The sequence below is a fragment of the Actinia tenebrosa genome, unplaced genomic scaffold, assembly GCF_029948245.1.
Source record: "Actinia tenebrosa isolate PJP-AT-01 unplaced genomic scaffold, QUT_ActTen_1.0 PGA_scaffold2__45_contigs__length_23673736, whole genome shotgun sequence".
In the NCBI taxonomy this organism is placed as follows: Eukaryota; Metazoa; Cnidaria; class Anthozoa; order Actiniaria; family Actiniidae; genus Actinia; species Actinia tenebrosa.
The window spans coordinates 15,730,707-15,754,730 of record NW_028292579.1 but is presented as its reverse complement, the minus strand read 5'-3'; the positions used below and the strand labels follow the sequence as shown (position 1 = coordinate 15,754,730).

The following is a 24,024-nucleotide window of genomic DNA, read 5'->3' as shown; positions in this document are numbered from 1 at the left end:
GGGTAATCCTGGGGGTCTCATAGGGAATGAGGGCTACGCAAACACGGGTTAGTGACTTTAAACGGGAAATCCTCGTGTGGTCACTGCGCTAGAACCCCCATTCCCTATACTACTCTACGAGAATTCTACGGTCTTCTACGAGAAATCTCTTAAAGATTCCTAAGTCAAGAACAAAAGCTTATGGGAACAGAGCCTTTTCTGTTATAGGTCCTTTGTCGTGGAAAAGGCTGCCTGATGATCTGATACACGAACTAACGAACACTGAACTCTTTTAAATCTAAGTTAAAAGCATTTTTATTTGAAAGTTCCTTCGATTAACATGTTTTTTCTTTCTTTTCTATAACTACAAAATTTTATAAATGTTTTTATTTTATTCATATCATTTTCCCCCCCTTTTTTTTATACTTATGTATTCTTATTCTTATTCTTATTCTTATCCTTATTCTTATTTTTATCCTTATTCTTATTCTTATTCTTATCCTTATTCTTATTTTTATCCTTATTCTTATTCTTATTTTTATCCTTATTCTTATTCTTATTTTATCCTTATTCTTATTCTTATTCTTTTTCTTATTCTTATTTTTATTCTTATTTTGTTTAAAATACACTTTGTTCATATCTATTTATCATGTGTTTATATTTGTATATTTTAACTTTTTGTAAAGAGCATCGAGACTTGTTCTATGCGCTGTCTTAATAATAATTATTTCAAATGACCATACTTCTATGTTTATAATGAGAATTTGATGAATGATTTTAAAGTCAAGTACAGCACTTATATTTGCCCGCGGGTGCAAATGATAATGACTGGTTAATAGTGCATCAATATCGCTCATCTAACGTATGTAGTCATTCATTTCAAAACAAAATCCTTGAACAATTACGTGGGCTTTGATATAAAAATGATTTAGGCCGTCTGTAACTTAGCCTCCTTTGCAGCCGTTCTTAGGGTCGTCACGCAACGTTGAGTGACGACCCTAAGAACGGCTGCAAAGGAGGCTATCTGTAACTAATCTTGCCGAATTCTCAGTTTTCATGTATTAGATTTGTAGTGAAACAGGTCGTAGAGGGAAGGCATTTAACCCGGCCGTGAAATAAAAAATACTAGTCAACGTGTAATAGTCAAATAGACACAAAAGAAAACAATAGAATTAGGGGCTACTAAAGAGTAAAGTGTATTAATCAAATGTGGACAGCATGCCTTATGTCATAAATCAATCAGCCCTAATTAATGCCTTAATTATCTTATTATAAAATAGAGTGGTTTTCAAAAACCTGTGAAATACACTTTAGCGTATTACGCTTTAATAGACTTTATTGTCCGCATTTTCTTTTGATTTTCTTTTGCGTTTTCGGTGCATTACAATTTATCACACCTTAGTTATTACACTTTGTTTCACAGGTTTTTGAAAACCACTCTAATAAGTTTAGAAAACCTAGCTTAATACTGCCCTTAATATGATTCAAATGGCCCCTTTTATTATTAAGATTGATACAGTTTAAATTCATATTGAGATTGCTCAAGTTTAACTAAATCAGAACAAATAAAAGCCGTAAGTAAAACTGAAGCAACTGACTTTTCGAATAAAGTATGACGCTGGAACAATCTTTAATTGTTAAGATGTAAAAGATGGTTATTGAAGCGATAACCGCGATGATGGCCTTGAAACACTTTGAAGGTCAATTCAAATTTGCTATAACTTCAAAATTAAGTGGAATAAGAATAAAAAGAAGAGAATTAATTAAAACAAAGCTAGGAATTTATTTAATGGAAGAAATGAATTGAGAAAAAGTAACCTAAGTTGGACAATAGATAATAGCGGCGAGACATTTTAGGATGGGATTCGAGCGGGCAATTTTTCTCGACTGCAACGCAGTCTTAACTAGTAACTCACTAGTCATTATCAACTATTACTCAAAAATCGAAATATCTTAACTTCAAAAGTTCGTGGGATTTGAAGAATATAAAAAAATATGGACAAGAATTAACCAAATACTGTACTCGGAACATTCTAGAGGTCGTGTGAGTGTTTGTGTGCCTGAAGCGTTGATGACGTCACAGGAAGAAAATATCACGGGCGCCACCGAGAGTAGAAGCTTCTAGAAAACCCATATGACGTGTTTGCCTCTGCCACTTTCAGTAAATTCGGCTAGTAATGAGAATTTTGTTCAAGTGTTTATAATGGAACTATTGAAGCGACTGTCAATGAAGTGTTTGACGTGTTCAGGAACAGGACACTTACCAGCACTTTACCATGCACAGGAAGCCCAATTTAGATAAAAGTAACTGTTTTTAAAAAATACTGAATCGGAGAAAATTCGACTTGAATAAGTTTTTCTAGTGGAGCTCAACTGAAGACAATTTACTTCTTAAAGGCGCAATTACACGGAGCAAATTTCTCTGCAGCTTGTCTCGCAACAGCGTTGCGACAGAAGTTGCAATAGTAGGGACAATAGGACGGCAACGCGGGTGACAACGTCGGCGAAATTGGTGCGCTTCAACCTTCATGTTATGTAAATTCATAAATTCAGCTTATTTCAAGTTTCGACAAGGGAGCACGTTAAAATATTGATTGTGTAATCAAGCCATCAATGTGCATAGCAACCGCCTGTGTGCATAGCAATCTGCTACCTGCATAGGACGATAAAATTTCCACCGTTTCACTCCTCTCCTATTACACTCGTCATTCGTAAGCCATTCGGATCGGCCGAAACCAAAACACTACGAGGAACGCCTGTCGCAAGATGGATTGCGCGCGCTAGATAGATCAACCAAGAACAATGACTTTCCTTATACAAACAAAATTTTAAAAGTTTCCCAAACCACTTTAAAACATGTTTAAGCCTTGGTGTGAATGGGGTATTGGACTGACACTCTACCCTGCCATCAACAGCGTCTGTAATGTCCATTTATTTTTGTATTCTGTTTAGATAATTTGGTCAATACAGCAAACGGCAAGACAAAACGTCAGCGGAAATATTCAGCGAGTGGATTAATTATAAGCTGAAAGTTATTCAATTCCTATGTATTCACTAAAGTATTCTATTTCCCTCGATCCCTCTGTACTTGTGATTGAGAATTGGAGAGGTAAACCTGGCTCCGCAGAGAACCATCCATCCGCTGAAGACCCGACCAAAAAATCAGACACTCCTAGTCTGTATACAGTCGCTTCCCACCCTTCACCCCTACGGGGCAAAAGACGGAGGAAACATTTTCCCCGTAGGGTATAGGGCTGTGAATTGGCTGTACACAGGCTACGACACCCAAAACTCGCTCAAAAAAGTGCTGTTGAGTGTTAGGCGTTTGTTTTGAACAAAGGCACAACACTCAAGGCTTGGCGGCGTCCGTTCACATATTCAAGACCTCGGGCATATTTTTTGACAATGTGGATTTTGGGATTGCACGGTGAGATTAAAACGACTGATAACACTAGGATGGAGTGACAAAAGAATGAAACAATAGATACGCCCACGTTTCATGTGTGAAACACTACAAATAAAACCAAGAAGCATTGTACGGCTTAGACCGGCGTGAAAATAGTTTCACTACACGCACAAGGAACGTATTAAGGTGTGCAAGCAAGAGGCAACAAAAATAGGAACGACAGAGCACTTAATTAGATGCAAATTATTGTACCAGACTTACTGCAAATTTCATAAACGTGCGAACTCTGTGTTTCCGAGTTGCACGCTGAAATTTAGTTTTTCGCTGCTGCCAGTCAAAAATATAAAAGGTACCGACTGATTAGGTTTGATTGACGACAGCGAAAAACCAAATTTCAGCGTACAGCTCGAAGACACAGAGTTCGCAAGTTTCACAAACTCTGTGTCTGCGAGCTGTACACTGCTATTTGGTCTTCGCAGTAGAGTATATATCACATAGCAAATATACTAGAATAAGTTGGACGAACTTGCAAAGTGCAAACGTTGGGAAGCCAAGGGGTAGGCACTGCACTAACCGTGTTTGTGAGACAATTACTTATGCAAATTCACCTGCTTGGGCCAAAAATTAACTGAAATATTATCTCAAAAGTTTGTTTACCAACTTAGGCCAAAACTAAAATGGCAGAATGTCCGAAACCTCAACCGACAGCCACAAGGCGGGCAATTTAAAATAAAGTCTGACTAACCTGTTCAAATAACGAGGATAACATCATGAAGAATGAATTGAAAACTTCGGCACAAAAAGCCGACAAGAACAAAAGAAAAATGGCGTCCTCTAAGAATACAGTCCCATGATTCAGTGCGTGTTCTACTCGTTACCAGTTTTCTGCGCAACACCAGTTTTTGAAGCGCCTCACAGCGGCTGCGCAGGAGGCTACGCAAAATCTGCTCTGTAGAAAAATTCTTAATTTTCTTGCCAACCCATGATACTTCCCTTAGTTCCCCAACGATTTTAGTTTGAAGGAATAAAAACACGCAACATTTAGAGTAACAGTTCAGTTTTTATTCATTGGGCTTTTTGTTCGACCTCATTAGAATTCATTCCAGGTTGAAAATTTCCCGAGATAAAATCTTTTTCACTCTTAACATTCAATAAAAAATCATAGACCTTCTCTTGAAATAATCCTGTTAAAAACCAAAACGGCGCATATTCAAGAGCTATAAGCCCCATAATATCGAACCGGAAGTGAGTGTAGTCCCAGGTACACGCGGAAAACTGACGCAAAAGCAGCCCGCCCAGGAATTCCCACGTGTATGCCATCTTGAGGTAAACCAGCCCACGAACAAGCATGCTTAGTTTATCGCGTGTTTGTACGAAGACTCTCTCGCCGCAGAAGCTACAGGTACCGTAGATAAAAAACGACCACACTGAGGTATACCCTTTGAATTTGAAGTCCGAAAACCTGGATAGCACAAATTCCCACGTGGCGGTGAAGAGAATTTCATAAGTCATTCCCAGCATGCCGTAAAATATTAGACGGTGAAATTTGTTAACAGCCATTTTTTAATGTAATGACGCCTTTTCTTCTTAAACCAAGTTATACACCACCTGTAAATGATAAGAATATTTTGTTAGGTTTAATAGTTATTTCAGTGTGTCTCGAAAAGAAATCAGGGCTTAAAGGAAAAAAAAACAACAAACAAAACAAAAAAAAAAAACAGGTGACGAGGCGGCCACCGCACAACAGTTGACCAGGGGCGTAGCCAGGATTTTCCGAAAGGGGAGGCCCAAATTCCGAAAAAACACACTGACACTGAGCCTGGAGGGACGTCAAAAGGATCAGTATAGAAAAAATACAAATATAGTGCTGTAGATTCGAGTATAACGTTGTTGAGTGTTGACTGACTGGCATTTCTACCAAAATGTTCGTATGATTACCGAAAGGTAGGAACGTTGTATATGGCACATTATCTTATTCCTACCAATAAATGTCATATCAAGTTTTGCTCCATATATTAGTGTCAAAGTTGGAGTTGAGAAAGGTCACTCCATATATGGAATCATATAATTTCATATTTGGATTGCGGGTCTTTACACTGAGGTTAAAGATGGCGGACAAGCGTGTTCGTCGGCTGGCGAAACGGCTGAGAGACATTTACGAGCTTGTCGAAGACGAAAAACAAGAAAAAACTACAAAAAATACGAAAAAAAACCCCCAAGCTTCTCCCCAGTCCCTTTTTTTAAGACCGGGAAAGAGAGCTTTGACACTCATTGTTTGATATGATTTTGTCATCCACGTGTTCGTACTATACATGAAGTACCATTCCACTTTATAAAATAACTGTTATGAATGTCGCGTTCTGATTGGTTTGGAGCGCGTGCTATATGAGAGCACATTGCACGCGCGCGCACTTTCCGTTGCATCATTCCTATCTATTATTGTAATTTGTATTTTATAAAAGAAATAAAAAAACTTGCTTGCTGTGCTGTGTGCAGTCATAAAGCACTTGGGGGTTGGCAGAACACTCGAGAAGTGTCGAGAAGCACTTCTCTCCTAACACTTCTCTCGTGTTCTGCCAACCCCCGCGTGCTTTATGACAGCACACAGCACGCGCGCGCGTTTTCTATTTCTTCAAGAGCCTCGCAATCAAGTCTGAATTTTAGCACATCGAACGTGAACTATTGACTAAGGTAATTTTTATGTCTTTTTATTAATAAGGCAGTCACTCTGGCGACTGTCAGTATTCAGGCAGGTGTCGGTATTAATGCGAGTGAAATGCCTTCATAATATCGACATTTTATTTTTCCTTCATCAGTTCACAAAATTGAATAAAACGTTCGATATTAAACTTAACAATGGCTAAACATCAACGAGAAAAGTTTATTTATCTGTCAAATGACTGGGACAGAATTTAATCACGCGAAATTTAAAACAACACTTAGAATAATATTCTTTCTTCGTAATGAGATTGCTTTATTGTTTGCATCGTGTTGCCAGAATTATTCTAAACAAATCAAACTCAATAGAACATGAAGTGAGCTTACTTAATACTCTCTTGTACTTCTATAATGCGATCTATAACTTATTGAAACAAAATATCCTTTGTGTTTAAGAAAAAATATTATCAATCATTGAATCAGATTTTCAATTCAGCACTACAAAATGTAAAAGGAAAATTTATTCAAACTTAATTTATATCAAAAAGCCGACATTTTCTTACATATATGAAATATATTCACGAAACAAAAAATTATCTAACTATATTTACATTACAAGCAAAAAATGCACATATTTGGAACGAAAACATTTTACGACTAGTATCAAACAAATTGAAAATTGCAATGATATATATTATGATTTAAAAAAAAGTGGTTGTATGAACGTAAACGGAGATATAGAATTGCTTGGGTATTTCTGTTTACTCTTCTTACTAGCTTTTCACTAGCTTGCTTTAATTCATTTACCAAAAACAAAACGAAATAATATAAAACAAAACAAAAAATAATAATAATAAAATAAAAATAACTTACTTGAGAAAATTTGCCCGTAATTTTCACGGGCATAAAGCTCTTTGATGTCGTTCCAGATTAATAATCTTTTCAACCTTGAAACATCGATAAAAACACTGCTAAAAATAATGAAAATGTTCTCACATTTTAACATGAAAATCATACATAATTAATAATGTTAAAAATGAAATTTGTTATTCTATACTTTACCTTTCTACGTTTTTCGTTCGGTTCTGGAAAATTTCGGCGAGAAGTTGCAGTCTTACTCTATAGTCTTGAGTTGTTCGCGGCTTTTTCTCTTTATTTATTGTAAATTAGATTAGATTTTTGAGGCGGTTTTAACAGCATTTATTTTTTCATTTTTTGGCACCCATTGAACAAGTCAGTCGGATCTGTAGACACGTTTTGAACCAATGCTATATTGTTTGGAATAAGTAAATGAAGTCGAACAAGTTTACAGCGACAATCATGAGTACTCAGTATTATATAACATAGCTCTATACCTATGCTAGAAGTTTCTACGTGATGGAAAAAAAACTTATATACGTAGTTTGAATAATATTTCCTTTGTGTGTACCGGCGACTGATTTCCGTCCAAATGATTTATTCCAGATGAGAAGAAATGAGAAATGACTGAAGAAATTTGGACATATTTTTTTAGGCAAATTTCCCTCCCCTCCCCTCCCCTCCCCTAGTAAAAGTTTTAGTAGGAATTCTTCAACATTAGGAAAAGCTAGAGAAATTTGAACTGTTTTTTTTTGTTGTAAAACGCCATCCATCCCTCCCCAAGTCTAGTTAAACTGTTATTAGAACAATTGAATGGATGGAATGAAAGAATGATCATATTTGCCCCATTGCGATACATAGAGCTCGCAAGTTGAATGATTTTTGGGCCAACCACAACGGGTGTGTTGACCACATTTATTGTTGGAATCCAACTACTCTAGATCGTTTTCCATCATGTATCCTTTGGTGGTGCTAAAATATTTTCCCGTGCCAATCAAAAAGAAAACAACTTGAAAGCGCTGAGCAAAATATTGGATTAATATTAGAGCATTTCTGAAACGAGCTATAGACCTTTTGCAAATTCACTGGAGTGACCACGAAACAGTGGCTCCAAGTAAGTCGAGGTTAGACTCGATGTGTTCTTACATTTACTGTATTTATTATTAAGCCCAGTCTTGAAATCATTAATCCGTGGTCACTTGAGCAAATTGTAAAAAGGTCTAAGGGCGAGCGACTGAATTTCCGGTTTTTTTTAGTTGTGGTCTCTAGTCTCTTGTCTATTCTATAGCTATCGTATGTTTATCTTTATGTTTTCTACAATTAATGATCTATCAAGGTACCTGAGTCAAGCTCGTCTAAGCCTTGAATTTCAGAAACTAACGAAAAAAGAACATGCATAGACATTAATTTCCGACACGTGATTCCCAGCCCCACCCCCAATCAATCACTTGGATAAATTAGACATTGATTGGCAAGTGTCACTTGAATATAAATCAGACTTCACGCGGGATTTCTGTATCATATGTCCGCAAAGGACCCCTGGGTAGTATTGTGTAATATTGGCATTTTTTTTAATGCAGGAAAATACCTAGAAGACACGCAACGCATTTTTAGACTGAACTTCGACAGGCAACCCAGTACAAATCTCATACGGTTGTCGTTCCCAGTCCTTTTCCAAAGCATCCAAACAAGATGGCGGAGGAAATAGAAAGTTTGATAAAGGAGTTTCGTCTTCTAAAATGCTCTCCTTTCAAACCTTTGGTAAAAACTGGTGGCCCTGTCTACATAACACATGCTTCTATAGGGTAAGTACTAGTAATAAATATCTAAAATCAGTAGCATAAATATAAATATTGTAAATATTTTCCGTTATTTTCGTCTGTTTTTTTTTTTTACTTTACGTTTTAAAAGAAGGAACCCTTAGATTGTACCACCAAGATTCATAACATTTATAAGGCGTCATAATTTTTTAATCATATAAAATTTATGTTAAGGTTTTTATTTAGCTGTTGCGATTAATATTATTTTGGATGCCTTTTGGATACAGTAATGACCTCAGACTTTATTTATTTTCTAAATGGACTTGATAAGCTAAGTGTAGTAAGCTTACATACAACCAGGGTGGATACTATGTTAGGTACAGTGTACCTAACAGAGAAACCACAACGCTTTTTAGCTTTACAAACATGTTTTCTTGGTATCAACTTGTGCCATGGTCAGTGTAATGTGCAATAGATTACAATTTTCAGAATTAAAAAAAAAAAAGTAATAATGATAATAATTTAAAAGAGAAATGATTTATTGGTTTGTAATCATTCCCAAGGGAGTAAAATAACGAAAGCCATTGCCACAATGTTGTAAGAAATGACAAAAGAATTCACTGAAATTTTTTTTGTCAAACTCTTTGAACATGGCACCTATGATGTCATGGGCAAAAAAAGAAAGATCTAAATATTTGAACAATGATTGAACATACTGTAGCTAACCTTTATTTTAAACATCTTTGTTTGTCTTATTCATCCAGACAGGCAACCAAAGCACTTGCTACAGGGGGTAGGTAACTGCTGTTCAACCTGGGTAACCAAGAGGTTACATTTTGTCACTCGTTTCTCTCTACCAGAATTGCTACTCCTCTCTGATTGGTTAGATTTTTTGTAAGCTGCATTTTTGAAAGAGATTTTGTGTCCAGGGGTATTTTTTCTGGTAGCAAGAAACAAGCGACAGAATTTCCCTCCTGGGTTACCAAAGATGGTAATTGTTTCATATTTTGTTTTATCATTTTATTCCATTTTTGGTTATCTCATAGAGGGGCTGACCTTTTCCAAACTGGGAATGAGTATTGTACTTTTCAGCTTTGCAAATAAGGGGGGGTTTAAGGCCCATTTACATGAGTGATTTTTGCATTTTTTTGAGGTGCAATTTTTTGTCAAAAATTTTGAAAATATAATATAATAATATTATCTCATGCTTCCAAAGAGACATTGGCCAGGTAATATTGGTGTCTGGTATAAAATTTTACGAGTTTTGGAAATGGCTTTTATTTGGTGGAGTATTATACAGTGATTTCCATTTCTTTGACTGAAATTACTGGTGATAAAAAATATGCTCTTTGATCATAGAGGCAAGTGGTAATGTCAGAGTATGTGAACTTGATACCTTGAAGCAAGTAGGAGTCATCCTAGGTAAGATATATGAGAAACAATAACTGAATAACAATAGACAGAATCCACTTGGGCATAAGGTTTTCCCATTTTCAGACCACATGTCATTCTCTAGAGAATAAGATTCTCTAAGGTCTGTGATCAATTTGAATTGTATCCATATTCATGTGTCTTTTCATGCACAACTGTTAAACAAAGAAATGATACTCTAGGGAATGACATGTGGTCTGAAATTGAGCAACACTACCTCAATGTGGATTTGGTCCATTGGACCTTGATAATATTATTAGAGGTATCACTATCTTTAGTTTCATTCATTATGTCAGAGTCAACACTAGAGAAAAACGTTTGCGCATGCGTGCATTTCAGCACATTTTCTAAGAATTTTGAAGGGTTTGAGTGAAAAAATAAATGTTTGTTTTCTCCAAGTATACTTTTGTCAGACCAAGATACTGTATTAACAAACACAATATGAAAGAATTAGCCTTAAGGAGGCTGGAAAGTGTTTTGTGCCTTCACATTATGAACTAAAAGCCAAAGACCATAAACCAAACATCACAATGAGCATGGAAAAATGACGTCAGATGTTGCTATGGCAACATCAGAACCCTTGGTATGCCATCAAAAATGTTTGTTTAAAAAATCATAGCTCAGGAACCAAATATTTCAACTTTGTATGGTAATCTCCTTTTTGACAAAAAAAGAAAAAAATTCTGTAGGAGGGAACTATTCCAAACAAATTTTATTGATTTTTACGAATTCCCTTGTACAGAATTTTTCCTTTTTTTAGTTCATAATGTGAAGGCACGAAACACTTTCCAGCCTCCTTAAGTTTCAAGCCTGTACACTAAGTTTTGTCCAAGTCCAATGAAGTCCAATTTATCAGGCATATTTGAAAGTCAAATTTACATATGTTTTGACTAATTTGCCTATGGATTCTGAGCATGCGCAGATGTTTTTCACTTGTGTTGTCAAGATGTATAATTTATGATGGTAATTGAACTGAGTGGAGTGCAATTTGGGGTCGTGCAATTTTGTAATCACTCGTATGATTTTGGTCCAAAATTGCACGACACGAAGTTCAGTTACCACTTAATCATATCCTTTTTGTAATCATACACGAGAAAAAGACACAATAAAGAGTGCAGAATAAAAGATTTTTGTTGTTGATTTTTTTGTTTTATTTTATTGTTTAAAAAAATTTTTTTAGGATGCGATTAACAGCTCCTAAGGATGCAATTTGGGAATTAATCGCACTCTTTTGAACCAATCAGATTGCAGGATTTGGTAGTGATTACAAAAAGGATATGATTAAGAGCATACTTCAAGAGTTCATTAATAATTCATAAGCATTTGATCCAATAGCCAACTTTCAATATTCTACATAGTTGAGTGGTCTAATGCAATAATTTTTGACTAAATCCTCTCTCTCACTGCTAACATTTATTTAACCTATACTGAAGAAGACTAAACAACTTTCCGAGATGTCAATTTTTGATTTGTACACTACAATGCCACCATCTTGTTAGTATGTTGATGCTTCCACAAAAGAACAAAAACTATTATCACTCTTTTAGGAAACAAGAAACATATAACAGGATTAGAGTTCTCTAAGGGAAATGAAAAGCTCTTGTGGACAGCAACAGCTTGTTCAGATATGAAGTAAGTAGATTTGTGTATCATCCATTCCATGAAAATACTTCAGATCCCTGCCTGGTTAACTCTAGAAATTAAAGTGTTTTGATTCAAGAATCAAGGGGCATCATTAAAAGTATTGGGAAGCAAGCATGATACTGAAGTTATTAACTACAGAGCATTGGTACATTGATTTATGGGTTCTTGCTTTGTGTAGAGGGCACAGTTTTTGTAATTCAATTGACCATTTTCCATACATCGGTTCACTGGTCAAACACAAAGCATTCAGTCCAGGTTGCAAGGTTCAAATTTGAATGACCAGTGAACCGATGTATGAAAAATGGAGAATAGCCACAACAAAGCCAACAAAGAATACAAAAGGTTTCTATTGAATTATGTTCACTGTACGCTGTGTCCTCCACATGAAGATATACCCAATGGACTACTTCAAGGATATGGCAGCCATCTTGCCAAGGGGCAAAGCAAAACAAAGATGGGTATAGGTGTTTGATGTGCCATCTTGATTCATCTTTTGTGTTGAGCTGTTGATATTAGTTGACACCATTACTGTGACAAAGCTTATTTGCCCATTAATGCCTTGCGACCTAAGATAGCCACTGCATCATTGAAGTAGTCCATTTATACTTGCTTTCCAGTGAATAATTTCAATGTTGTCCCTGACAACATGCTCATTTCATCGACTCAACTAAAATATGAATAATTATTTTTTTAAATATGTATCGATTATACTGATATCTACGTACCTCTTTAAAATCTTTAAAACAGTATATGTGCCTAATAAGTGCCTATTTCTTTTTACTTTTAGCTGTTGGGATTTGAGAGCAAGCTACACAAGACCATCACATGTCCTATCCAGTAAGCACAGCTATTTTACAAATAGGAATTCAAAATAGAATATACAGTATATCAATATACACTTATTTCAATAAAGTTAGTCGCCTGAAAAGCTATAAAGCTGAGGCTGACAAGGATTACATGTATGGGTAGTAGATTCATTTTACAAGTTCAACCGCTTGATAACTGTTCATCGACTTGCGAATCTTTTACCGGTTACAGTCTCACCTCTTCTGAGCATCATCGAGCTGCAGTTTGTATTAAAAAAAGTTTGTATATATATATGCTTCCTTGATATGAAAAGTTTCCCATGATGCTCAGTGATCTCAGCTTTCTAGGTTTTTGGTGACTAACTTTATTGAAATAAGCGTATCATATATACAGTATATATTCAGTATATCATATATACAGTATATCAGTTTATCGTATATACAGTACATATATTCAGTATATCATATGTAAGGTATATCAGGTTGTAAAATTCATGAATAATTAACGAGGGTGTAAGCCAATCCAGCTTTAGAAATCAGGTCACATGAATATCAATGTAAACCCGATGCAAACCTTACGATGAAAATGCTTATTAGATATATAACCACTAGTGGATGTATACTGTTCTGATACAGCACTAGTGGTTGTATCTAATTAGCTTATGAATTCAAAATGTCCCAAAGGACATATGAATTATTAATGAATTTCACAAGTTGTTTACAACATTTGCTGCTGTGTTGGATCAGCCAATATACAATCACCAGCCGGAGGCCAGTTATTGTAGAGCTGATACAACACGGCTGCCACTCACATTATAAACATTACATGTCATATATACAGTATATCATGTATATCAGTTTGAAAATGGATTGCAAGGGTGACCTTAACATCACTCAAGCACTGTGGTTGCTAAGGGTACTCAGGTTTAAACCCTGAAGGTTGGTTCTCCCTTGTCACAAAAGTTTGTATCCAGGTTCCTTTTTCAAACTAAAAATATCAGTCAGTGTGAAAGATAGTGGCAGGTGGCATGCGACATGGGCTCACAAACCATGATAGGTAAAAACATGTTTTTATTCTGAATAAGTACAATCCCTCTAGGGGTTACAAAAGTGCTGTCATGAGTATTTACTCGAAGGAATTTAGCTATTTTGTCACAGTCACCGATCATGATGACCAGCCAAATTAGTTTTAGCTCTATCATACCTTGTTTCTGGCTAAACATTACTGATCAAAATGACCGGCAAGGCAAAGATTTGACCAGACAAGTTTCAATCCTGGCAGAACATTGTCTAATGACAAAAGAGAAAAGAAAAATATAAGTTTAAAACTAATTACTTACTAAATTATATCCTGAATTTAACCCTCTAGGTCCTAATAACTCTGAATATACTTGTTGTGGAGTGAACTGTGCTGGTGATATTATTGCAGCAGCAACTGAACCATTCAATGAAGACGTCTGTATGTATGTTTGGTAAGTTATAAGGGACTCTTCGTTATTTATTAGGAGAAAGGAGATGGAATTCAGCAAAAGTTATTTTTTTGCCTTTCCAGTAACAGTCATGTGATTATGTCTTGCAAATGGCCTATAGACCGTTTTCTCAAGGTTGCGTGTGCATCTAACTTGACGGGCCGCAAAACTGAAAAACGCAATTTCAGTAAATGTTGAGAGTTTTATATTTAAAGATGAGAATAATCGATCTTATGAATTCTTATCAAAAAATCTCATAAAATTGTATGATAATTCTCATTATATATCTCCTGTTACTGGTATCATGGCCCGTCAAGTTTCTTAAATTTGGATGAGCGTGCAACCTTGAGAAGAAGGTCTATAATATTGTTCTTCAAAAACATATTCTGAGAAGAATATGAAGTCAGTGTGATTGAAATCTTAAATCTTCATTAGGGATATCAGGAGTCCCCGACCTTTTTTCACAAGTGTTTTTACAGATTCACATAAAGAAGACATCACACAGGTTAGTGTAATTGATGATCTTTAAAAAGTCTTCCTTAGGTCTGTAAAAATATCTGAATAAAGCACGGGAATTGTGCTAATGCTCTGCCTCTCACCAATGCAACCCGCGTTGGAGTCCTTCTGGGCTCGATGACATATGTGAGTAGAGTTGCTTGTTACAGGGTTCGTGCTACTCCTTAAGCTCCTTGAAAACTCCTTGAATTTAATTCACGTTTTCAAGGGCACTTGAAAAGCTCTTGAATTTTATGATTTTAGCAAAACTCCTTGAAAACTCCTTGAATTTTGCTTTGATCATTACTTCCATGGTTCTGAAATAGAAAATCTGAAAGTCGGCCATGTGCAGCCATTGTGTAAAACCTTGGCATAGTTAACTGAACATACTCCTTGAAATTTCATTTTTGGGTCCTTGTATACTCCTTGAGTAGTCCTTGAATTTGAAGTGGTTACCTCAGCACAAACCCTGCTGTTATTTCTCTCCTGTGCTTTGAGGGTTTTTTCTCTGGCTGACCTGCTAATATTCTCACTAGCATGTACAACTGTAATACAAGTACATGTACTTGTTTAAGGTGTAACTATTGACTCTAAATCTAATTGAAATCTAATCAGACTTACCACTCCAGGATGGCTTAAAGCCTTACAGATTAGTAAAACTGCGATATCACTCCATTTTCTATTTATTTATTTTCATTTCTCATTGGTACAATTCTAGGTTAAGTTTCATCCCACGAGACCCAAGCATATGGGTTCCTGTTCAACAGTAAGTAAGCCACTGGTTATGTTTAGAGAGGGTTATAGACCTATCCCGAATTTGCTTGACTGATCAGGAAACAATGGTTTCAAGTCGAGGTTGAACTTGATGAATAAAAGAATCAAGTTCAGTCTTGACTTCAAACCATTGTTTCATGGTCAGTCAAGCGAATTCCGGATAGGTCTATTGAAAGTAGGGAGGAGAAATGCCTGGGACAAAGGGGTAAAATGTAAAGATTTAAAGGGAAAATGTGCCATGAAAAAGGAAAGGGCTTGGGAAATGTGAACATGTCGTACATTGGGATGACATGATTAAATTATCAGTAATGGTGACATATCCATATGGAAAAGAGCGCTATATAAATATCATTATCATAATGATGATGGTGAAGTTATTGTGGATAGAAATGATGATGCTGATGTGGTGAAGAGATGGAAGTGGATTATTAGCATTCCCTGTTACTTTCTGGAGTTTAGGAAGGACAGGTTTTTAAAAATCGAGGAGGAACGACTATTTTCTGGAACAACTTCACACACACATGAACAGTGCAAGCACAGATATTGTAAAGTTTTTTACAACCTTAAGTATTGGTTTTGGAGGAATCAACTCATAGCTTGAAGCTCAGTTCAGACCAATTAGATTGCTCTCTAGATTATGATGGTCGTGGAATAGCTTTTTAACATTACAATAAATATTATCATTCGTTTTAGGATGGCCTCATTTGTCTGTTTGACTTGTCACATGCTCAGGAAGAGGATGCTCTGCAGTTCGTCCTCAATTCAGGATCATCAGTGGTATAACATTGTGTTACTTTATCAAATAAACAATGAGAGTAATTTGTTCTACCATTGCTAAATGGCATGCGTGTGATGACAAAACCTCCAAAAAAAACTTATATTCAACAACCATCACTTCCTGTAAGGGGCTCTTCCATGAGGTTCACTCACCATGCACTACATCTGCGGTTACTTTTTATACCCATGAAACGAACTCAAAGATCTCATATATGTGGCTCAGGCGGGAATCGAACCTGTAATATGAACTACACAGCAGAGAGAGACAGTGCCATAGCAGCTCATCCACACCACTCAAAGGCTGGACAAGGAAGGTTCATTGTGGCATCACAGGCTATAGCAGCGCATGCCACTTATGCCACTCAAAGGCTGGACAAGGAATGTGCATTGTGGCATCACAGGCTATAGCAGCACATGCCACTCAAAGGCTAGACTAGGAAGGTTCATTGTGGTGTCACTTTGATATACACAGTCAATACTATACAAGGGGGGGGGGGGGGATATTTTACAACCATCAGAGGCTCTTCTGTGAGGTTTGCTCTACACGCACTACCACTACATTGATTTCTAGATATTTACAGCACATAACACTCTATTTATGACAGTCTGTGCATTAAGAGCTGAATACAGAGTGATATTTTTAATCTATTCCTAGGCAAGGATAGGCTATTTTGGTGAGAATTATGACAAGCTGTATTGTATCACTCACATAGAAACTCTACAGTTATGGGATGCAGAGGAGGTGAGACAATCAGGGGAGATTTGGGGGGGCGGGGGGTTGGAGTTAGAAAGTAGCCAGCAGATATCGAGGCACATTTTGTTCAGTTTGGCCAAATTTTTCATATGAAAATATACCAATGAATGGGATTTAACAGTGGCATATCAGAGTAGCTCTTCATTCACTGATTTGGAATTTCGGATCATCATCACTATTAATCAACAGATGAGGATTCAAAGGCTTTTCCTACTTAACTCTCATTACTATCTCCTATTAACATTCTAGGCAACATTATTGGCAGACCATACAAAGATACGAAATGCCACAAATGTAAGTCATTGGTTACAATAAATAGATGGTATTGCATGGCTGCCTGAAGTTACAGACTTTATCTTTCAGTGTTGAGGTGATATCTTATGAGTGAGCAAGTAAGATATTCTCAACTCGAGAAGGTAAAACCCCGTATCTCCATTCGGTCATGTAATATTCTGTTTAAGCAATTATAGATGAAATACTATTTTGGTGGATTTTTACTACAACTGTTGAAGTTTCTTAGGAATTTTCTTTGCCACCATGCAATGAGGCTTGTAAAGAAAGATTTTTTGTTGTTTTGCTTTAGGGGGTTCCATGTGTAGATTATCTTGTAGATTGTTTCTATCATCCATCAGTCAACAAGCTTCATCTTGTCGCTGGGAGACACAGGTGGGTCTATTAGAGCAGTTTTCATATGAATCCTCCCCATCCAATCAAATAAATACCCGATAAATACCCTAGCAATCAAGGGTTTACAAAACTGGTGGTGTTACACGGCACGATACGTAATATTTCAAAGCCGACAACGAGGACTGGGCGGGATTTCAAGTCCGCGCAGTTAGATGCAGTCGGAGGCGCAGGCGAGGACTTGAACAAAACTAATTCAGTCCTTTCACAGGACTTTACCAGGTTTCAAGTAACATCATGTGACCCAAAAAATAGCCCATTGATTGGGTGGTTTCCTCATGAATTATTAATGCGTATGAGAATAAAGGTTCATTGTCATATAGTAAATAATGTACGTACTACGTAACAATAGGACGTTTGCACGATGGCGTCATTGACCTCTACTACCAGACTCCCTTTCACGCTTTCTTTTGTTCAGTTAATTAGCACCAATTGTCTTAGTATTCTCATGAGGAAATACAAATTTAAATAAGAAAGAAAATTCGCAAAGCATCTTGGTAGTGGTAGTAAAATGACACCATCATGCAAACGTCCTATACGAGTTGATAAAAACGCCACGGGTTTTGGTTGAATAGCTACATATTCTAACGCACAACCAAGGTTAAGACTGAGCAAAAGTGAACTCGAAACTGGAGTATTTGTTCTGAAACTTGTCTCGCAACGCCTTTGCACACAAGTTTTAGGTTAAAGTTTAGACCTGTGACAGGGCTTTTAATGTGTCTTTGTAGTGGTTACCTAGAAGTCAGTGAAGTGACAGACGAAAGGGTGGATAAGATCTGTTCATTATCAGGGGGTCACTCAGCAACAGTGCGATGCTTAGAGTGGCATCCAAAGGTGAGGACATATTAATTGTTTATGAATTGAAGAGGGAGTTTTTTTTATGCTCATTTAGATCATGTTATTAGAGTTATTAGAGTACATATTGAATAACAAAGACCAATACACCCTTGAAAGAGTTTTTTGTTAGCGTGTTGGTTTTCAGATGTTATCCGTCTAACCTTCTGTTCGTCCATCCGTCTTCTTGATCCGACTGCCATTTTTTATTCATTTATCCATTCATCCCTCTGTCTATCCATCCATTTATTCATCCCTCCATTTATTCATCCATCTATCCATCCATCCATTCCGTACATCCATTTATTCACTCATCTGTCCGTCCGTCCATTTATTCATCCGTCCATCCATTTATTCATCCATCCGTCCGTCCGTCCATTTATTCATCCGTCCATCCATTTATTCACTCATCTGTCCGTCCGTCCATCCATTTATTCATCCGTCCATCCATTTATTCATCCGTACATCCATTTATTCATCCGTACATCCATTTATTCATCCGTACATCCATTTATTCACTCATCCGTCCATTATTCATCCGTCCATCCATTTATTCAACCATCCATTCGTCCGTCCATTTATTCATCCATCCGTCCATCCATTTATTCATCCGTACATCCATTTATTCAACCATCCATTCGTCCGTCCATCCATCCATCCATTCCTTTCCCACTTGTCACATAACCCTAAAACAAAATTGCAGAACAAAGTTAAAGGTACAGTAAAATACCCTAGAATTTGAATTCTGCTGCCTATCTTTTGCTTAGACATATTAAACATTCACGTGTTCCACTAAAGGTCCGTGGAATGCCAAAGTGTCTTCTATTTTTGAAGTTCTATTTCTTTACTTTACCGTTGGTATTCATGAATATTATGGTGCTGAAATGAGTCTGTAATCAAGGAACAGTGAAATTTTATGAATTCAAAATTCTCTATCTAATCACACTCCTGATAACGTATCCATGGTTTTTCAAAAAATACATATTAAGTTCACATCATCACTTTTTGGGAGGAATTCCACAACATATGTTGACCACACGTGAACGAAGCGAAGTTCAAGTTCATTATGACTATTAAAGTATTATTACAGGGATGCCCTAGCCTATGAAAATCATCCCAACATGATATAAAACTATTAATGATACCCCCCATGCACTGACGATACTTGCCATGCCAGGTTCTTAAAACTGTCTTAATAATGGGGAAATGATTGCTTAAATAAATTGAAGTAAATCTTCCTACACGGTATGTTGACAGTAGCCTTAGGGTATCTTTTGCGGCAGGAGAGAGGGTTAGGGGAAAGGACTGGGGAATTCTAAACCTTTTAAAAATCGTCGTACCCCTCCCCTTTCACTCAGTAAGAAATTTATGACTCTCCTATTAAGACAACAAGAGGGCCGGAGCCAGACTGAATCGTTTACCGAGTAAAACGAGGGGCGAAGGAGGAAGCTTCTAGGGGGGTTCCGGGAAATTGAAACCCTCGGAAATGAGTTTCGAGGGGCATTTGAAACATTTTACCAAAGCAACTGCCTCGCTGACCTCACATTGGCTATGGCCCTGCAAGGAAACAGCTTTTGTCAAAACAAAGAGGCTTGAACCTTCTTGGACAAATTGAATCCCATTCCCTTGTTATTTCTCATTTGTAATGTCTAAATCCTACTCCCAGTGCATTAAATCCCATTTTTCCAGACAAAATAAAGGCGAATCCCAGTCCCCATTTTACCCCCGAGGATCCTCTTGAATTGGTGAGGACGGCACCTTGGCAGCGTAGACCACCCATACTACCTATTGCTGAATTATTTTAGACTGCAAGCGGTCCCACTTTTTCCTCCAAAATCAGTAAGGGCGAGTGTTTAAATCTCCGCGCGCTTCCACAGGAATCCCAAAACACTCGTTTTTACTGAGTTTGGAGGAAAACGTGGGACCGCTCGCAGTCTGTAATTATTTTAGCGAATGATTTTTAAGTAAGAACCTTTGTTAACATGACACAGGGCGAGCAGATAGTAACTGGTGGAGAGGATTCTACTGTATGTTGCTGGAAGGCCGCAGGTACTGATGAAACAGTTCAAGAGAGTCAAGAATATCCAGCTGAAAAAGTCGAAGAATGCAGTAATACAAACCCTGGAAAGGTATGGGAATAAAGACTCGCTGTCAGTGACTGTACAGTCACTGTCACGTGACGGACATCCAATCACCACCGGCCCCAACACCGCATGAACTCTTTTTCCAATCAAAGTAAAGTACCTACATTTAACGTCGGTAGTTCCTTCAGTAGAAATTCAACTGCTATCAATGGAAACCGATAGTGTGCACTTTATCTCCTCTCTCCATCAGTGCTCTGTTTTAAGAGTATTCAAAGCTGAAGCTATACGGATTTGAAAAAAGTCGAAACAGAAGACGAAAGAAGCTCCGAAGGCCGCGCACTGAGCTGCGCCTGCGATCAATCAAGATTTAAAAGGGTAAATCTTAGTAAAACTAAAGCATTTTGTTTTATTTTATGCTTTTGTAGATCCTTCCGACAGCTAGTGTAAGGAAACACGGAACTAAGCCTTATACCAGGCCAACAGCACAGAACAAAGGCGTACAAGACACCCATGCCTCAAGTAGTCATGAATCATGAATATGAAGAGATGGTAGCGAAAAAATAAAATGAATTGATTTGTGGAAAACTATGTAAAGTCAAGACAATAAGCAGGTGTGTGAGTACCCAATGTGCAGGACAGGTAAGTGTATGGGTACCCAATAAACAGAACAAACAAGTGTACACAATCGTTGAGTGGTGTCCTTCAAGTGTACCGAATGTACAGGACAAGCAAGTGTATGGGTACCCAAAGTACAGGACAAGCAAGTGTATGGGTACCCAATGTACAGGACGAGCAAGTGCATCCAATGTACAGGACGAGCAAGTGTATGGGTACTCAATGTACAGGACAAGCAAGTGTATGGGTACCCAATGTACAGGACGAGCAAGTGTATGGGTACTCAATGTACAGGACAAGCAAGTGTATGGGTACTCAATGTACAGGACGAGCAAGTGTATGGGTACTCAATGTACAGGACAAGCAAGTGTATGGGTACTCAATGTACAGGACAAGCAAGTGTATGGGTACCCAAAGTACAGGACGAGCAAGTGTATGGGTACTCAATGTACAGGACAAGCAAGTGTATGGGTACCCAATGTACAGGACGAGCAAGTGCATCCAATGTACAGGACAAGCGAGTGTATGGGTACTCAATGTACAGGACAAACAAGCGTACCCAATGTACAAGTGCACAGGTACCCAATTTACAGGACAATCAAGTGTATGGGTACATACCTTGTAGGAAAAGCATAACGAAATTGTTGCTGGAAGAGCCGTCATTGAATTTCGTGTTTCTGTGTATGATCCCTAGCAGTTAGTGGTAAATCTGATAGTAAAGTTCTCTAATATCTTTCTGGGGCCCGGCTGTGCTAAGAGTGGATATCGCTAGCAGTTATCAGACGGATAAATCTAATATAGTGGATAAATTCATTGGCAAACAGCATTGACTTAGAGTGAAGGCATTTAACCCATGAAATAAAAAAATACTCGGTCAACGTGTAATAGTCAAAAATACACAAAAGAAAACAATGGAATTAGGGTCTACTAAAGTGTATTAGTCTAACATCTATTTCACGGGTTTAATGACTTCACTCTATATCCACTGGATAAGGATTAAATAATTCATCGGATAGCGCTTATCAACCTTTTTTTCCACCGGGCTCACAGATCTAAAAATTTTTGATTCTTTTAGCTATTTATTTTACTTTTAAGACGTTAATTAAAGGAAAGTACGTTTTTATTGAGGGGGGAGAACTGTGGAGTTCTAAACCTTTTGAAAATTTTTGTCGCCCTCCCCTTTCACTCAGTAAGAAATTTATGACTCTCCTATTAAGTCAACAAGAAGACCGGAGCCAGACTGAATCGTTTACCGAGGAAAACGAGGGGCTAAGGCGGAAGCAACTAGGAGGGTTCCGGAAAATTGAAAGCCTCGGAAATGCGATTTTTGAGGGGCATTTGAAACATTTTATCAAGGCAACGCTGGCCTCTCAGTGGCTATGGCCCTGCCAAGAAACAGCTTTTGTCAAAACAAAGAGTCTTGAACCTTCAAAAAGTTCAAATTATTACTGACGACTCTCCCCCTCTGAAGCCCCAGCCCTCCCCCAATAAAAAACATACTTTCCCTATAGTATTAGTAAACGTTTAGTCGGGAGGATGTTTTGAACGCAGAATCGTTCGTTTTTAATCGATGGTATTGAAGTTTTTAATTGTAACATTGTGTTGCGGACAATTGAATATCAACATTTGAAAGTTTTTTGGGGATGTGGCATTTGTTTATACTCTGCACTGCCAAACCTTTCGCAACAATGAAAACGTGTTACTATTTTAAAGCTATCTTGGATGCGCCCTCAAAAGTTATTTGGGTATGTTTCCATTTTAATTGTACTTTGGACTGTCAACGAATATTCATTTTTACTACAGTAAGACCCATGTACTATGTACTTTGCTCACAATCAAGACGTGATGTTCGAATATTCTCAAGTGGATCTGTCAAAACACTTCTTGAAGACCTTGAAGCTTATCTATGTTGCCACCCTGCCTCCTCAATCATGATTGATTATAAAGTCGTTAATTAGTGAACCCTAACTCGAGGAAAATATTCAACAAATCCTAGCTCTTTCAAGTTGTGCAAAGATCAAAGTAGGACTATATATTTAAGTCCAAAGATGTTAATTTAGCCGACAGTCAAAGCCGTTGTAAAGTTCTTATAATTGTTAACTCTCTTTGGGACCCTCTCAATGTGGCGTGACCCTAGGTATCTTTCCGAACGTCTGCTTTCCCTTATGAAAGACTAATGACCAGTTCTCAACGTAAAAGCGTATTAAATGTAGGATACCAAGTATTGATGGTTTTCAACCATTCCCAAGAGAATTAAATAACAAAAGACACGGCGGCCATGTTGGAGGATATAAAAGAATTCATTGACAATTATTTTGTTAAGTTCCTCCAACATGGCCGCCGTGAAGACCATCAATAAGCAAGAAAACTGTGATTATTTTTTGTATAATATTTCAAGGGGTGAATGGTCAAATGCGGGCAAAGTCATACACTCGCCGAAGTCTAAAGTTTGCCATAATTACAGTTTGGCAGAGGACCACTTGACAAAGTCGCTGAAAGGGCTCACGTACTTTTGAGCGTCGTGCTAATGCCTAATGACATTGTAACTATTTTTTTTACTAGTGATCCATTTACAGAGAAGTTCTATCGATGGCCTGAATGTTATAATTACCAGACGTAAAGTCAACGTGGAAAAAGAAATGCTTCTCCACACCAGAACCTCGCCCTTGCAGAGGCCTTGCTCATTCTCCAATGCACACCAAGCAATTACGACCTGTAAAAAAATATTTTGAGCATTTCTTTTAAGCCAATCGTTAATGGTAAAGTTATCTAGTCGCAAATGGAATTGCGATTTTTTTTATTCTCGACTTTCACATCCCCATAATCCTTTGCGTCTTTAGGGGGTAACCAGAGGGTAAAAACCCACTTATTTTGCTGAAGGCTGATCAGACAATGTTGAAAACACCTTGTTTGGCATCCAAAAGTAAAATGAAGAAGTACAAAACAGAAAAAGAGAAGAGAAGAAGCTTGAAGACGTTTAAGGTAAATTTTAAACA

The 24,024-nt window shown here is 37.3% G+C and overlaps 1 protein-coding gene and 1 long non-coding RNA gene across 2 annotated transcripts; one reads left to right on the top strand and one right to left on the bottom strand.

Moving 5' to 3' along the window:
* Positions 1-4,930: 4,930 nt before the first annotated feature.
* LOC116289289 (uncharacterized) lies at positions 4,931-7,469 on the bottom strand. The gene is made up of 3 exons (XR_016120524.1): positions 7,106-7,469; positions 6,917-6,990; positions 4,931-4,993 (listed from the first exon to the last, which is right to left on the bottom strand). It is a non-coding gene; the product is annotated as an uncharacterized LOC116289289 (long non-coding RNA).
* On the top strand, positions 6,019-23,250 carry LOC116289288 (WD repeat-containing protein 89). The gene is made up of 16 exons (XM_031696183.2): positions 6,019-6,076; positions 8,482-8,706; positions 9,426-9,454; positions 10,021-10,083; positions 11,640-11,724; positions 12,524-12,573; positions 13,912-14,014; positions 14,447-14,516; positions 15,225-15,272; positions 15,974-16,057; positions 16,713-16,799; positions 17,061-17,105; positions 17,395-17,477; positions 18,224-18,329; positions 20,321-20,458; positions 20,839-23,250. The coding sequence occupies exons 2-16, from the start codon at positions 8,594-8,596 to the stop codon at positions 20,947-20,949; spliced, it is 1,215 nt and encodes a 404-aa protein (XP_031552043.2). The 5' UTR covers positions 6,019-6,076; positions 8,482-8,593; the 3' UTR covers positions 20,950-23,250.
* Positions 23,251-24,024: the final 774 nt, after the last annotated feature.

Excerpts from the sequence above, each read along its gene's own strand:
- LOC116289288 (XM_031696183.2), top strand. The coding sequence starts at position 8,594 with ATGGCGGAGGAAATAGAAAGTTTGATAAAGGAGTTTCGTCTTCTAAAA. Across the intron at positions 17,106-17,394 it reads AGATACGAAATGCCACAAAT|GGGGTTCCATGTGTAGATTA; the intron begins GTAAGTCATTGG and ends GTTTTGCTTTAG. Across the intron at positions 17,478-18,223 it reads CTTGTCGCTGGGAGACACAG|TGGTTACCTAGAAGTCAGTG; the intron begins GTGGGTCTATTA and ends GTGTCTTTGTAG.